The sequence below is a fragment of the Tyto alba genome, unplaced genomic scaffold (genome assembly GCF_018691265.1).
Source record: "Tyto alba isolate M040663 unplaced genomic scaffold, T.alba_DEE_v4.0 Super-Scaffold_19, whole genome shotgun sequence".
Lineage (NCBI taxonomy): Eukaryota > Metazoa > Chordata > Aves > Strigiformes > Tytonidae > Tyto > Tyto alba.
In genome coordinates this window covers 6,583,989-6,599,790 of record NW_024881281.1, presented here as the reverse complement: position 1 = coordinate 6,599,790, position 15,802 = coordinate 6,583,989, and the positions used below count along the sequence as shown (strand labels likewise).

The 15,802-nt window shown below is 43.4% G+C and overlaps 1 protein-coding gene across 4 annotated transcripts in view; it reads right to left on the bottom strand.

Moving 5' to 3' along the window:
• Positions 1-15,802, bottom strand: part of MYO1C (myosin IC) — a 58,807-nt gene that overhangs the window by 11,164 nt on the left and 31,841 nt on the right. For 2 of the 4 annotated variants that reach the window (XM_042791672.1, XM_009964745.3), the window contains exons 2-21: positions 14,343-14,402; positions 13,025-13,180; positions 12,292-12,407; positions 8,880-9,078; positions 7,885-7,965; positions 6,930-7,109; positions 6,629-6,727; positions 6,278-6,391; positions 5,658-5,729; positions 5,243-5,362; positions 4,929-5,011; positions 4,110-4,215; positions 3,647-3,727; positions 3,166-3,257; positions 1,968-2,062; positions 1,696-1,742; positions 1,349-1,429; positions 1,058-1,163; positions 441-558; positions 105-218 (exon numbers count right to left, since the gene is read on the bottom strand). In XM_042791672.1, the coding sequence (XP_042647606.1) occupies positions 105-218; positions 441-558; positions 1,058-1,163; positions 1,349-1,429; positions 1,696-1,742; positions 1,968-2,062; positions 3,166-3,257; positions 3,647-3,727; positions 4,110-4,215; positions 4,929-5,011; positions 5,243-5,362; positions 5,658-5,729; positions 6,278-6,391; positions 6,629-6,727; positions 6,930-7,109; positions 7,885-7,965; positions 8,880-9,078; positions 12,292-12,407; positions 13,025-13,150 (2,030 nt within the window). In that variant the 5' untranslated portion in view covers positions 13,151-13,180; positions 14,343-14,402. The remainder of the gene's footprint in view (positions 1-104; positions 219-440; positions 559-1,057; positions 1,164-1,348; positions 1,430-1,695; positions 1,743-1,967; positions 2,063-3,165; positions 3,258-3,646; positions 3,728-4,109; positions 4,216-4,928; positions 5,012-5,242; positions 5,363-5,657; positions 5,730-6,277; positions 6,392-6,628; positions 6,728-6,929; positions 7,110-7,884; positions 7,966-8,879; positions 9,079-12,291; positions 12,408-13,024; positions 13,181-14,342; positions 14,403-15,802) is intronic. The other 2 variants (XM_042791671.1, XM_033003108.2) reach the window with 1 other exon arrangement.

Sequence of the window (15,802 nt, the reverse complement as noted above, 5' to 3'; positions counted from 1 at the left end):
TCTAATCTCTTCCTCACCCATTAGACAGAGAAGCCTTATTTAAAAGCATTGACATAGATGTCCAATGATTCATCATCTCAAATTAAGAAAACAGAAGAACTAACCGTCCCATTTTGTATTCTTCCTGTTTGTAGCCAAGATGCTTCACCAGCACAGCCACCCCATCATGGGGCCGTCCGTCCCACGTGGGCCACGTTTCTGGACAAAGGGATTTGTACCTGGACATTGACAGCAGAAGCAATCTCAGGGAGAGAAGTCCACTCCATACAGGTTGATGGGAAGGGAGAGGGGCCGTGCTTCTCACTCCCTCCAGAAAATAAGTCTTTCGGGTGTAAGGGCTGCCTCTTCCCTGTTCAGAACAGCTCCCCAGCCTCAACTTCTGTGGGACCAAGACCAGGGGGAGGGAGCAGCAGGGAGAGAGAAGTACAAGGTAATCCTACCTCTGCAGGAAAACTTCGTATTTTCTTCGATATGCAAACCCAGCTCTGCGCACTCTGAGGTTCTCCATCAACCCCAGGTATTTCACTTGATGTCGGATTAGAACTTCATCAAATCGATCTTGAGAGAGGATGAAAATAGAGAAACATATTGAATGTGTAGCTGTCCCTTCATCTGGAGAAGGGGAATGCTCAGTTCTTACACAGTTATCTTTAACCTCTAACCCATACTCCTGGAGCAAGTCCCACACAACTGTCTGTCCCCCCCTTCCCTTTTAATACACATTAATATTTAGTTCCAAAAAGAAGTTCTCCTTTAGGATGGTCTATGCATACAGGAGGAAGAAATGAGTGAGACTAAATGTAATTAAAAGGAAGTTACATAGGGAAATTCTTCGCTTTAAGCATGACCCTAACTCCACCCAAGACCAGTGCTCCCATTCCTACTCCTGGCTGCTGGTACTGCCACCAAGTCCCTACAAGAAGCTCTGGCACAGACCCAAAATGAAAAAATCTTGCAGGACTTCATTTGAGCTCCTTTCTGTGCGGCGCTGACTGCAATCTAGTGGTGTACATATAGCTGTCATAGAAAAAAAGAGGAAGAGTCACCAGGGTCATACCAGCCTGTTTAGCATCGTTAGGTTTAATGCAACGAATGTAGGAGGGTTCTTTGGACATCAGGATTTCCATGAGTTTGGAGAGGCTGTTTTTAAACTGAGTTGCTGCCTAGGAGAAAAGAAAGAAAACTATGGATGAAGCAATGACTTAGAGCTAGCACTTGTGCCTGCAGCACAAACCTCAGTCTCCTAGACTGAAATGTAAGAGGCTTGCATTTAGACTACCACGTTAGACAGGACGTGTCTTTTAAAAAGAGAAATAGCCCCACTTCCACCCAGCTCTGGTGTTCTTACCGTTTCAGGTCTCTTTTTGTCTGTCAGCTCCGTCCTGTCAAAACATTGATTTATGATAGGATTCTCAGAGTTGCACATGGTCTGCAGAGAGAGACGTTTGATTATTCTCCAGAGAACTATCAAAGAAACATGGGACAAACCCGTTTGTTTGGGGTTTTTTGTTTTGTTTTGCTTTTTCATAATTAAATGAACTTTGGGCACCTCAATTTGTCTTTTCCTAGAGCAGTTCTATGGACCTGCGTTCTCCAGGTGGAGTACAGAGGTATCTTTTCCCTTGGGTGCCGCCCCATTTTAAACCCGACTCCTCATTCTGCTGAGTATTGCAAACACCCTCTATCCACACTCACCTCCTTCAGGTTCCGAAAGAGAAGGTCATTGTTTTTATCTAGAAAACCTGGAAGAAAAAGAAACCGCTCAGGCTGCCACTGCTGTTCCACAGGAACTTCACAATCAGGCAGGAATTTGAAATGGGAAATTAATCTGGTTAATCAAATGATGTGTAGACGTATTCTATGCCCAGATTTTTCTTTACTATGTAGTGAAGCTGGTTTAATTCAAAGGGCAGAGGATGGGAGGAGAAAAAAGAGTGAGAGACAGCAGAGATGATGCACACACGTACCTGCAACGCTGTAGGTGACCTCTCCAGCATAGTGCAAAAGCCGGAACTCTTCCCTCCCCAGGGACTTGCGAGTCTTTTGGTCAGCGAGCTTGTGCCTGGTGAGAAAACAAAGAAGCTTCATGAGAAACAAACATTGTTTCATGACAGGATTCACTTCAAAAAAGCACTGTGGCATTTGATCCCAGAGTGGGACTATGTGAACACAGAAAAGGGGAGGGAAATAAATCTGACTTGCTGATTTTCAAGACCAAAAGTAAATAAAGAGTTATCAACCAGCAAATCATAAAAACATCAGAAAATGTATTTAAGTTTATTTCAGATGGATGAACTTCCAGCATCCTGGTGAGGCTGCAGAGCGGTTCTGTGTGCACATGACATTAGAGTACAGGCAGCAGGCAAGAGGGCAGTGAAGATGCAGGCAGCAGGCCGGCATACGCATGAGATGCTGCACAGATCCTGATCGGCATGTAGGCAGAACATTCAGGAAGAATAAAAAGACATTTGGAGCTCCAAAACTGAAGTAAAGCATCTGAAAGGTGAAACATGGAATTCACAGCCGTGAAACCGGAGTGGTGGCAATATGGATAAGTCCCCAGAGTCAAAGGAGGATATCAGGCTCGTCTGGGAAGCAGATGGGCACAAAGGTGAGTGCGTGTGATATAAACCTCTCACTTTCAAAAGCACCAACACCACGTAAATCATTCTAATGTGTATACACCTCTGAACACTACTTTCACCCATAAAATTCTGCTCCATGTTCTACTTATTCCTAGGCCCGACTTGAGTCATCAGTGCTGGGGAATGATCTGGCCTAATACTCTAAACCAGAGTCTGTTACACCTGAAGAACCAAGGAGCTGCAAGCCTGCAAATTCTTTGGACATATCAGTAAGATGCCAGGAAGAGACCGGTGAAGAAACTAGTCAGTAAGAAGAGTTTTGTTGCTCCTGCTGCATTCAGAAGCATACTCTCGAGGAGAGCAAGGCAGTTTGCGTTGACAACTTACTCTGTATTAACTCACAGTCTAATCTCTGCAAAAGGAAACACGATCATCTTTTATGTGGGACCCTGCACACCTGGGATGCTACTGCCATACACACAGGGAGTTATAACGGTATCTAGGAATAATTAAAGCTCTAGGCTCTATCACACACTCGGATCCTGCCAGTGTAACCTCCCTCAGCTATGTGAACACTCACGTGAGAAAATGAGGGTGGTTCTTCACAGTTTCCTCCAGTTTCTCCAAGAATGTTGTATCTGTGGCATCACCAGGTCTCAGACACTCTTCATCCTACAAGCACACGCATTCTAGTACTGACTTCCCACCGTGCTTGTCAGCGCCCAGGCCAGCTCTAATTCCGTCTCACGGAGATGCTGCCCCAGTTTGACCCTTCGGCCTTTTAACAGGTAGGCCAGCCCTTAGTTCAACAAATGAAGAATTGTTGAGCTTAAACACTTTCCTCCTTCCAGACTGCCTGGACTGGAAACTTCTCTCCCGAGAGCAGGTGAAGGTGATACAATATGACTTTTAACGGTGTCACTGTTCAGTGTATTGTAGCTCTTCCCACCTGCCCAAGTAACCCTAATACAAAATTAGACCTTTTTTTTTCCTGTGTTCTTTCCCTTGTTTTCCACTACACTGCCCCAAGTTTTTCATTTAAAAAGGTGTTGTCAACTCACCAGAATAGAAATGATGCCTTTGAATTTCTCCTCCACCAAATCACAGATTATTTTGTTATTGAAATACTGAACTGGTTCCCACTATAAAGACAAGAAATCACACCTGGGTGAAAACAATCCTAGACTAGAAAAGTCATGAAAACTTCAGAACATTTCAGACAGCACCTTACTTAAATAATCTTTCTGTCAAATTTGAAACAAAACGTTTTCACTCATCAAATTTGTTTTCCTAACATTCCCTTTAAGAACATTTTTTTGTATCACAGAGAAAGATTGGAATGGCATTACTCACTTCTAACCATATCACACAGAGTTACCAAAGTGTTTCAAAAAGAAAGGAAAAAGGAAACCTCTTCAGTTCATTTACTTTGGAGACCATAATTAGCAGCTCCTTTTCTAACCACCTCTGGCCTGCAGGAGGTGCTACAAAGGAGACAGTGGAAGGGATGATATTGGCTCTTACCGCTATGCCTTCTGACTCGTATTCCTCTTGTTCTGACTTTAATGTGAGCTCTATGAAGAGCTGCTGCAATTTTTCATTACAATAATTAATACAAAATTGCTCAAAGCTGCAAACAAAAAAATCAGAAAAATAATCACTAACAGTGTACCATAAGTAAAAGAAACTACAATTAGTGGGCAGCAGAATGAATATATATCCATGTAAATCAAAAGAAATAGAAGAGATTTTGTGAAATGTTTATTTACTGACTGCATAGATTTAGTAAGTTTATTATTTAAGGGATCTCATGGAAAAGTTATAGAAGGAGGGAAAACCATACATGAGGGATGGAACAGAGCAGACCGCAAAACTTTCTAAGAAGAGCCCAATTACACTGCAGATCTGAGTCTCAGTTCATTGCTATCTAGATGCCAGAGTTGGGCTCCAGACTCCGGCACAGTCAGTTTTATAGCTGGTTTTTCCCGTTCACGCCACCATGGAAAGATGTCACAGCCAGCACCACCGTGCCAGAGAGCTCAACAAAGGCATAGTTCAAGCTATTGCACGAACATGCCCCCAAAGGACAACTGTCTCTTTAAAATACAAGGAACATTAACAGCTGTAAATGCTAAACATTAGCTGGGGATGCCCCAAGTGTTAGAAGCCCTGTGATTATCAGTTATTCATCTGATTTCCTAAAGCTGAAACATCACCTCTTTCTGTCTTACTAAGGGAACTAGAGCTGGAATAACGTCTAATTTCCCAGTGGAGGGTAAACACTATAATGAATGAAGTCACACAGAGTTTAGTCAAAACTCAGAAACATTGATTGAAACAAACCTGTTGTGCTGGAAAACCTCAAATCCATAGATATCAAGCAATCCTAGAACCGTTGTACTTCTCCAGCCTGGAAACTCTCCTTCCTGCAACAGGGCAAAAAATAAATGTTGAGAGGTACTCGCAGCTACGACCCATCACTGGATCATACCCATTTAGTTCCAGCATTTACTCCTTACCCTCTTCTTAATGGAAAACAAATTAATTTAGAAATCACTGTACAGCACAGACCTTACCATTTCTCTGCTTTGCAGCCAAAAGATTTGAAACTTCCTTTCATGCTTGGTTGGATATCAACAAACAAAGGGTTCATTTACCTTGTAAGCAAGAGACTTGTTAACCTTGTTCACCAGCCAGGAGAAAGTGCGTCCGTATATCGCCTTAGCAAGCGCATCCCTCGCGTAGGCTGCCTGCTCCAGGTTCAGGGGGCTGATGAGCTGCGCGCAGAAGGAGAACACGGCCGTTCAGCGGCCATTCCACCGAGGGATGAAGTTTCCCTAGTTCAGTGCTGATAAACAGCTGCTCAGCAGCATCCTGTCTGGGCTCAGCTCACATCACTGTCTCCCAGCTGATGGTGACTTGTAAAGATACAAGTCACCGTCAGTGGGACTCCCGCACTGACAACCTCCTCTGACAAGTGTGAACAGTTCCGTGCTGGTAAGAGAGCTGACGGTGCATCGCTAGCTTGGTTTAATTCCATGGGCCTCCCAGATCCCCAGCTCATGTTCTTACCTCTTCCCCTTTTGCTATGATCTTCTTGTGGATCAATGCATCTCGAAGAACAGAGCCCTCAACTGCTAGAAGCTGCAAAGCAGTAGAATATCAAATTAATTTAAGAAGCAGTACATTCAATTTATCAGTAATAGTTTTAAGAGACCAGAAAGGCTAGTCCTCAAAAGCACAGTCCAGTGAAACAATCCTTCATTTGCCCACTCGCACTGCATGACTTCTTGCAGCATCAATCCTTCCCTTTCCTCCCGCACACCACCTCCTTTCTGGCAGTGATATGACTTAGCAAATAAATGGGCTTGATTGTTCTGGCACAAAGAACTGACTAAGCAAAGCCACCAGGGTTGTTCTTTCTTTAAAACTCTTCTCCAGAGCAGATCTATTCCTATCCCACTCCCTGGAGGTGAAAACCTCGAGTCAGTGCTGGATCAAGTGGTAAATAGAGAAGTTGTCAATTAAAGGGTTTTGGTGTTAATATTTGCATTTTATTTAGGTCAAATAAAAGCAAATTCATGAAAACTTCTAAATCATATTCTAAAACGATATGATGGTACCAGGTTCCAAATAAGGAAACCTCTACAATTCATCTTTAATGTAATATATCTCTAACTGGTGATACTCACCCTAGCCAGGTATTTAATCTGATTCTCTGTAGTGACTTGAGCGTTTCCTTGCTCATCAACAGCAAAGTGCACGTTCCCCAGGTGCAGAACGCTAGCCACAATGCTCAGCAGATCCTGGGGTGGAAGCAACAGTCAGAAACCAGGACGATGAAACGGACACACAGGGAGAAAAGGCAGTGAGATTTTTGTGTTAATTAAGATTTTATAAGAACACTTTGGGATTTTTTTTTTCCAGGATTTCTGTAGATAATACTTTCATTCTGAAGGCTGCCTGTGGTCAGAAATAACATATCAAAGCAGAAAAATCCCTTAAGAATAGGAAAATCAGCTGTGCTGTTAAACATGCCTTACCTCCACCTCGTTATCATTGAAGCTTATAATGGACAGGGCTCTTCGCACAATCTTCCAATCATTTTTATCATTTATGGAACTGACCCTTGCACAGTGACCCTAAGAAGACACAGTTTGATATAAACAAGTAAACAATTGTCAAAGATATATTAACTCAGGCTCAACGTACTTTTGCCATGTTTCCTTTCATAGCAGTTACCTCCATGTTATTCTTTAAGTGAGGGAAGGAAACTATAAAGTCAACTGAAAATATATTGGTCCTATACTAACAATTTTATAAGAATTACTAATTAATGCACACCTTTACTAAATAGTGATACTGTTGTGGGCTCTTCTCAAGGCCCAGCCTTCGCAGTAAGTCTTCCTCCCCTCCTTCTAGCAGCTGGTAGAAAATGTGGAAGTTTCTCTCTCCATGATTCTGGTGCACAACTCGGGATTTCTCCAGGAGGTAGTTCAAGATGTGGCCCCCGACAGGAGCCCCCTAAATCAAACCAGATACATCGAAATAGTTCATCAACATAGAGGAAAATATTTGCTTTTTGGTGGTCTATTCAAAGACAAATAGAATACAAAATGGTAGCCAACAAAAAGACAAGAAAGTATCTATCATTTTGTATCACAATCTCTATTTCAGCTAAAACAATGGCGATTTGAGTTTTGAAGTGTATGCAAAATGAGCTATCAAATTAAAATAATGTGCCATTATATAGATCATGGCTATGGCACATGCTGAATCGGATGCTGACTTGTGTAAAATCCCTTCTCAGAAGGAATTCAACACAGAGGAAAAGGAACAAAACCATGAGTGGGGAGGGATTCATACTGAGATATTTAAATGTCTGCAGTATGCTGAGCTACTCAGGTCCTGCACTGTGTTACAGTGTGGAGAAATTTGGATTGGAATCGAAACAAACACTATGCAAAGTTACACAGGACAGGGATTAGCTTCAGATCACAGCTGGCTTATGTGGATTTAGTTTGGGAGTATCCATTTGCCTGGTGCACATACACTCTAGAAATAAGAGGATTTAATCTCACTGTTTTATTATATAGAGAAATGAGGAGGGGGGGGAAAGGAAAGTGTATTCTATAAAATCCTCTGGAAGCAAACTTTGCTGCCACAGACTCTGCTTGCACTGTTGTTGAGGGAATGCAAAACAATCACTCCACACACACATCAGTACAAGACAGCACTGGGAACAGAGACCTGCCATGACTGGGACCAGTTCTGAAGTAGAAAACAGATTTTAAGTTACCCTGTAGTCAAACTGCACATCCATATATTTCCCAAATCGGCTGGAGTTGTCATTCCGAAGGGTCTTTGCATTTCCAAAGGCCTGAAATCAAAGCAATTAGAGCAAAAAAATAAATAAGTATCAAGTAAGATTATTTGTAAACACTTTGGTGAAGCTGCCAGTCGTTTATTTACAACCGTTACAGCCTAGGCTTTTCCTTTTTGCAAGGGGAACCAAGAAGGAAACATATTGCTACCCAAATTCTAATGCTGATCTTTATACCCAGTGCAAGCACTGCAGATGGAACATGCCTCTGAAAACATTTCCATCCCCCCTAGCGAGCTTATTTTAATGCCAGTTCACTGCTGACAACATATGTCATGTCTGACAGCCTTTTCAAAGCTCCCTCTTTCATCACAGCTATTTGCTTACAGCCACCCGCAGCTCGGCTGGCAGCGGGCACCGTCCCAACAGGCCGAGCCCTGCCAGGCCGGGAGCACACACCTCTCCCGCGCACGCCGCGCACGTCTGAGCGGAAACATCGAAGGGAACGACAAAGACAGCTCGGGACTGGACACTAGAGGACACCACAGCACTAGAAAATGCACCCACAAACGCATTTACCAGAGGGCAACGCTGCTGCCCACAGCGGATGCATCCGCTTCTGGCTTTGCAGACTTAATGCGGCGCACCAGAACTCTTCCCACACCAAACGCCTCTCCCTGCAGCCTGGCCACTCCAGAATCGCTCCCGGTGGATTGGAGTAAGGCTGAGCGAGTTCAGCAGCAGACAGCCATTTCTTTGGCTTGGAAGCAGACCGGGATTCCCCTGTGTGCAGCACAAACGATCTGCCCACACGCCACGAGGCAGAGTTCCCAGGATACGCTCTCCGCTCTGCACAGACAGCCCAGCCGTGCCCAGTGGGGTCCAGCTGCCCCCACCCCCTCAGCTGGAAAATGTGAGTGCTGCTGGTATGACTCAATGTCAAGTTTCCGTGCCGCAGGCTCTAGAGTTACCTCCAGGACGGGATTGGACTGTAACAGGCGGTCCTTCACGGTTTCGACCTGCTGACTGGCTGGACAGGTCACAGCGTAGTACTGCAGGATCTTCTTGGTGGCCTCTGTTTTCCCAGCCCCGCTCTCCCCAGAGATCAGAATACACTGATCCTTCCTCTCCGTGCGCAGGGAGCGGTATGAATTGTCTGCAATAGCGTAGCTAGGGGACAGTGATAACCAGGCATTAGTTTGTTTCCACAAGTGAAGGGCACAGACTCCTCAGCTGAGGATATCCCGCGGTGCAAACTCCCAGCAGAGACACCTCAAAAACAAGTATGTGTCAAAGAGCGTATTGCTTCTTTGTGTGTGACGACACACGAGATTGCTGACATCTCTATGTACACCTTAACCACTGAGCCAAGTTTCTGCAGGGTAATAGCACAGATCTATCAAATTCCTTTAAAAACTGTTTGACTTTCCGATGAGAAGAGGTTCTGCAGAAGATGACTAAATGGTGCGGGTTTCTAAATATACATGACCTCTCAGTATTGGTCCCACAGGACAAAAAAGCTTTAGATTGAGGAAACATCTTGTTTTCCATCAATCTTTATTCTAGCTTATCTTTTAAACGATGACACACTCAGGTCACAACTGCACTTTGCTATCTGGGTGGCTCCAGAATAGCCCAACCTCTCACAGCTTCTCTTGGATGGCAGGAAGAATTGGATAAGCCAGCACAGACTAAGAAGCATCCTGCAGGCTACATAAGCTACATCCAACTTAGGCCAAACACCACCCGAAATACCAGACGGTTCCTCCTGCCTGCATACAGCCCGGGTTTATCGCTGCTGGCCCTGGAGCCCTGGGTCTTCCTTTGCTGCTTTTTCTTTCTCTTTTCTACCCCATGGCAGACCAGACAGGATCTCGTATCAAGAATCAGACACATTTTACAACAGCAGAGAGCAGGAGGATGAGTGACAATGGTGGCAGCTGCTTACAGAGGGAGAGGAAAAGGACCAGATAGATGCCATGAAAGAGGGTAAGAGACAAGAGGAGCCCTTCACAATGCACTCACACTCATAAAAGACGGCCTCCATAACAATATTTTCAGCTGTCTTACACGTGGTGATCAAGTAGATATCCTGTCGCCTTATGCTTGACAACCTCTTAGTAGCTTTGCCTTTTTTTCTTTCTTTTTTTTTTTTTTTTTTTTTTTAATTCTTATGCTGTGAAATTAATTAGAAATAACCACACCAAAATAACAGCCGTGGCCGCCTCAAGTCTATTAATACTTGGTGCTAAGGCAACACCAATGAGCTACCTAGCAACACAACTGCATGCTTACCCCACTAAAGTCATCAAGTCCTTCTCTTCCCATCCAAAGTCTGTTTCTAGAGTATTTTGAAAACAGTTGAATAAATAAAAATTTAATTGAAATTTTAAGAACTGCCTCTAGACTGTGTGCCTTTATTGGGTGATTTTATAGGACTGTAAGTTTAAGCAGAGAACTAGCAGTCATGCATACCACATACAGAATCACTTAAAGATGTTTACGGTCCCATTTGTAGTCACCATCTCTGAACCCCCTGGCAGGCTATAAATAGGACAGGATGTGACAGATCAGTCTGGGAAGTATGCTGTGTTCAAGCCCATAGGGATAACTTTCCTCCTTTGAATGTCTACGTGTGACGCACTTTCCAGAGATCCCAGTGCTCAGGCCTAGACTTAAACTATTCTGACACTGGAATAGCAATCTTTAAGTATTTTGGCTTTCTAGAATCAGTTTAGAATACGAGGAGGAGAAAAAAAAGACACCTGAAATACTGTAAAATTTGAAGCAGAGAGCTACACTACAGAGCATTTCAGAGTACTGTATTAGAGAGCATTTCAGTGTTCCTCAGAATACCTTCAAATGCAAAAGTAATCAAATAATGTAATGCAAATCATCAAATAATGTAATGTTTTTAAACGGAACAATAAAAACAGTCAACAAAAAATAATATTTTTCCAGCTGGAGCAGCAGTGGTATTTGATACTGCAGTTCTCAAGGGACTACTTAGGAGGTGCACATTTTACAATTTCTTATGCTACTAGTTAAAACAAGAAAGATACTTTGTGATTTAAGTCACTTTGTGTAGCACATGCAGGAATTAAAGCATACCTGCTGAGCACTTCACCTTATATGTGAGCATCGCCACCACGCTCAGTCCTGTACCTACTGCACACAAGTAAAAAGGCAGCCACAGTCCCAATAATTTTCCAGAGAGTCCCAAAATTCTCATCTAAGGCCAAAAAAGCCCTTAGGAGTGCCCTGATCACAGGCAAAAGTGGCTGCACGTAGGCCAGGCCTCTGCTAGGAAGGCAACCTGCGCAGCAACCACGGTGTGCCGGAGCTGGCAGGGGAGCTTATGTCCCCCATGTAAGTCCACACAAGAAGTTGAAGTACCATAAAAATCACATTTTTATCACAATAAATACAACTTCAAGCATTCAGGCTTTCCCAAGTAATGGTGCTTCTCACCCTCTCTGTGCTTGCAGTGCATTCTGTTTTGCTTACTCTCCTGGGCTATGTGCCAGTAAAAAGAAACAATCCAAATAGTTCGCTCAAAAATAATATCATTTTCTCTTCCAAGATCTCTTTTAAAAAAAAAAAAAAAAAGAAACACCACCGCAAAAAAAATCTCCAAGAGGTACTCAGAATTTGGCCCCTGATCCTGAAAGAAAACATTTTGGAGCCAAATGTCCTCAGCGCTCAGTCATCTTTCTCTTTCAGTCTGACAAAAAAATTCAAGTGCTTTCAAAAATAACTTTAAGCCTCAAAGTTTTTTTTTTTTTGTTGTTGTTTGGTTGGTTTTTTTTGTTGTTTTTTTTTTTTTTTTTTTTTAATGGGAAATTGGGAATGCTCACCAGGCCAGACCATGTAAATAAATACATTCCTTGTTCCAACAGGCTGACGGTATCTTAGCAACAAGGGAAATACCAGATAAATATTGGTCAGGCAGTAACAGCAGAGGTAGGAAAGAAACTACCGCACATATAGACACAGTCTTTCCCCTAATTAGCCCTATGCTGAATGAGCGATGTAGCAGCAGGGGAAACTCACAGCTGGGACACGCAGACCCCAAGTAACCCTGGAACAATGAACTCCTGTCCTGCCAGGGCTGGTAAGCAGCTCTGCTCCTCCAGCCAGGAAGGAACCAACTCCCTTTCCAAATACTGCTCTTGCAAAGGCAACTCATCCTCTTTGGAGAGAGGACCGGGAATAGAAAGAGCTGTACACCACGCCCTCCCAAGGATCCTTTATATCCCTATGATTTTTTAGTGCTGCATCTGGCACAAGGAAAAGTCCTATTTGCTTGTTTTCACATGTCATCATCGCACCCGCCTGCGTGGGAACGGCACAAACTGCTCTGTTTACCCACAGGCCACTCACAGGTGAGGAGAAACTTCATAGAAGCTGACACCACGGTATCGCTCCATGTTCTGTTTACTGTAGATTTCCAGTTCCTTGTATGGATTAACAGACACCAGAACCGAGCCAATGTATGTCTGAAAAAGAGAACACAGAGCAGAGAGGTTACAGAAGGTCTGGCAGCGGATTCTCCGAGAGCCCAGGCTGCTCTGTAGGCCACGTGTTGCTGACAAGGGCTGCCTGCCCCGGTGCACCAGGGATGCTGCTGAGGGCTTCCAAAGATGCTGAAGAAGCGACCTCTTAGTGCAGTGAGAACGACATTGAGGGAGTTACACTAGACATGTTATCCTTGCTGGATAAACAGCACCTGCAAGTGGTTTTAGCGCTTCTAACAAGCCAGAATACTGGATTATTTCTGATACACCACTTCAGATCAGGTTGAAGCCTGGGGTTGCTGAAAGCCCACCACAGCGTGAAGTCGTGAAATGGAAGAATGTGGGGAGAGTTGGGTTTTCAGAGCTGGCAAGACCTGTAAACGGCAGCAGGCCTCAACCAGAGCACTGCAATGAGTCCCTGCATCTGTTAACATGACAGCATCCCAGACTAGTTCTGACACGAGCAACCACGGTCTATAAAGTGGATGCTGTCATCCCCAAACCCAATTGCAGAGCAAAGCTATGGTGTGTCTTCTGCAGCAAACACTCAAATCCAGGTCACTGATGATCACCTTGGTGTCTGTCACTCTGCTACTCACATAGATGAGATTCTCCTTGAAGCGCTTGCGCAGATTTTCAATAAATGCTGCTTCGCTGGTGAAGTTCTCAAGCAGGACAAAATCCTGCACCCCGACACGGTCGCGGGCTGTCAGAGCACTCTCCATGGTCAGCCGGATACCGTTGGTCCCCGCTCCCTGCAACCAAAAGCAGAGGAAGGTTGGGATATCTGTGGTTTTCTGTGCAGCTCACTGAGTCCACAAGAACCATCAACCACAACTACCCATGGTCAACCTATAAAGAGGACTGGATACTAGAATAACCCCACTACTACTGCTGAAAACTCCAGTCAGTGTATACTAACACTTTATCAATTGGTTTATACTAATTGCTTTGATGGAAGACAAGCCAGCATTAGGGAAAAGTTATTACTAAATTTTCAATAACTTTAAATCAATCAATGAAACAGGCATTTCATAAAGAGAATAAAATTTGGATTTCCTTTCCCAGGCATCCTTTAGCAGGAGCGAGACTGAAATGTGTTCTCCCTACTTTTCTCTCTCATCACAGGAAGTCATTTTGAAGTAAGGAGTCATTTATGACTAATGATGATTCATCTCATGAGCAAACAGCTTCACATTGCCGACCAACTTAAAAACTTTAGCAAGATACCCAATAGGAAAATCCTGGGAAAATTCAGAACTAATAAGAAATGGGCATTTCTGCACCCCATGCCACTGAATTTAGATGGTGACACTAACATCTATCGCATGCATCAAGCAACTTCTATTCCCTGACCCTTTTCTAAAGGTTGTATTTTCAATGTGATGTGGTTCAGACGCAACCATCTTTGGAAAACACCAGTCTGCTGACTTCTTCACTCAACCTCATGTACTAAAACAGGGAGAGGAAATGTGCACCAAGTGACTCAGTCGCTACTTGCAGGGAAAATTTCTACACAACGGACAGATGATGTGCAAAGCATAGAAGACCAGAGACACTACAGAAATCAGAGACGGGAGATACAGCATATAAACCCATTTGCCTCATATCTGTCTGCATTTCCTTGTCATATTCTTAAATCCTTCTTACTTTGCAAACTCCTCACAACAAGCCCCCTTCTCCACAATTGTTCCCCTAAAGCACTAATGCATTTCAGAGAATCTGTTGTTATATTCCGGGACGTTGCCATCACTGGCACCACCACCACTGGTGCTTGTTCCTAAAGCTCACACACTAATACCCAGGCATGCTCTCCTGTAGCAGTGTTACACACTGGGAATGCCAGACCCCTGCTGCAACACTGTCAGCCAGCCCCAAAACCCTGCACAATGACGTAGATGATTTTTGCTGACTCACGTTGTCAAGTAGTTCCTTTCTGCTCCTTCTCAAGATATAATAGTGGTCAGAGCACAGGGACTGATGGCGTGCAGGGAAAAAAAAAAAAAAAAAACAAAAACAAAAACTTGGTCAAAAGAAAATTTACCTTAAGTTTTGTTAAGTAGTAATAAAGGCAAGACCCACAGAAGTATAAATTTGGGCCCAAATGGGTGCAAATTCCCTCAGTCTGCAGTTGTTCAGACTTACCAATCATGTACAAACACAGTTTTGCCTAGTTCTGCAAGTTATAATTGGCTTCCTTCCCGAAAGCCCAGTACCTGGACATAATTGATTGCATGAAACTAGTGGCTCTCAGAAACAAAAACCAGGTCCTCCTAGAAATCTCAAATCCAGATCTACTCTGATGGCTCAAACACAACAAAGAAACATCATTTTAATTTCCCTTTTTATTTTTTCGAATTAGTCTCATGGTCTGGAAGGCCCGATTTGTAAGCTTTGAAAGATCCAGTTTGGGAGGAATTCTGCAATACTGTCATTAATTAATCTTTTTTAAATGCCCCAAACTTTCCAAGCCAATTCCTCCACACCTTCAGCAAAGTGCTTTGTTATCTTCTTCTACCTGCTTTACCAAGGTGAAAAGAAAAGGGATAAGCCCTGGAGAAGGCAGGTGGTGACATAAAGGACAACACTGGCAAAAGAAATAGAGATAAATCACATACAAATAAATTCTGCCTAGAAATCAGCATCCTTCTATCAGAGCAGTGCGATTCTGGAGCGGGTTTTGGACAAAGTAATGGAAACAAAGGCAAAACCAAAAGAAAATAACTAGTGGGTAAGTTTATGAATACAGTTTTAAAACACAGCTGCCTCAAAAATGACTGAGGAGAAACTTCCACCCTCGCACAGTTAATCCAAGTTTATATAATCCTAAAGACTTTCACAGAAAACGTCACTTAGCAATTTCAGCAGCTCTTTCATCAGCCACTCCCTCCAGCTCAGGACAAACTGATCCCAGCTGTACACATCCAATATAAGGAAGAAGCAATCTATCCTACTTACAACACAGAAAACTGCACTTCGGCTGCCTCCTCTGGGACAGGCATTTAAGGCTGAGTAGCTTTCAGCTTCCTCCACACTTTTTTCTTCTCATTCAACTGTCTCCCTTTCAGTCATTTTTTAAAAAAAAAAAACTAAATGCAACTTTTCAGCAATAATTAAATGTGACCAGGTTACCTAGTCGACATGATGCAGACAGATTCTCCAGAATATAAACTGTGTTGTTCCCTCCCAAGCCCAAGTTCAATGCAAATATAAACACCAGTCATAAACCACAGCTGAGCAATATGCGCTTCTGTGTGCCAGTATTTGCTCATTTGCTTTACTGCTTATGTCCAAGTCTACCACCAACTTAAAACGTCAACATTAACTATCTGACTGCCAATAACTTCAACAGATGCAGCGTATAAGAAGGTGAAAAT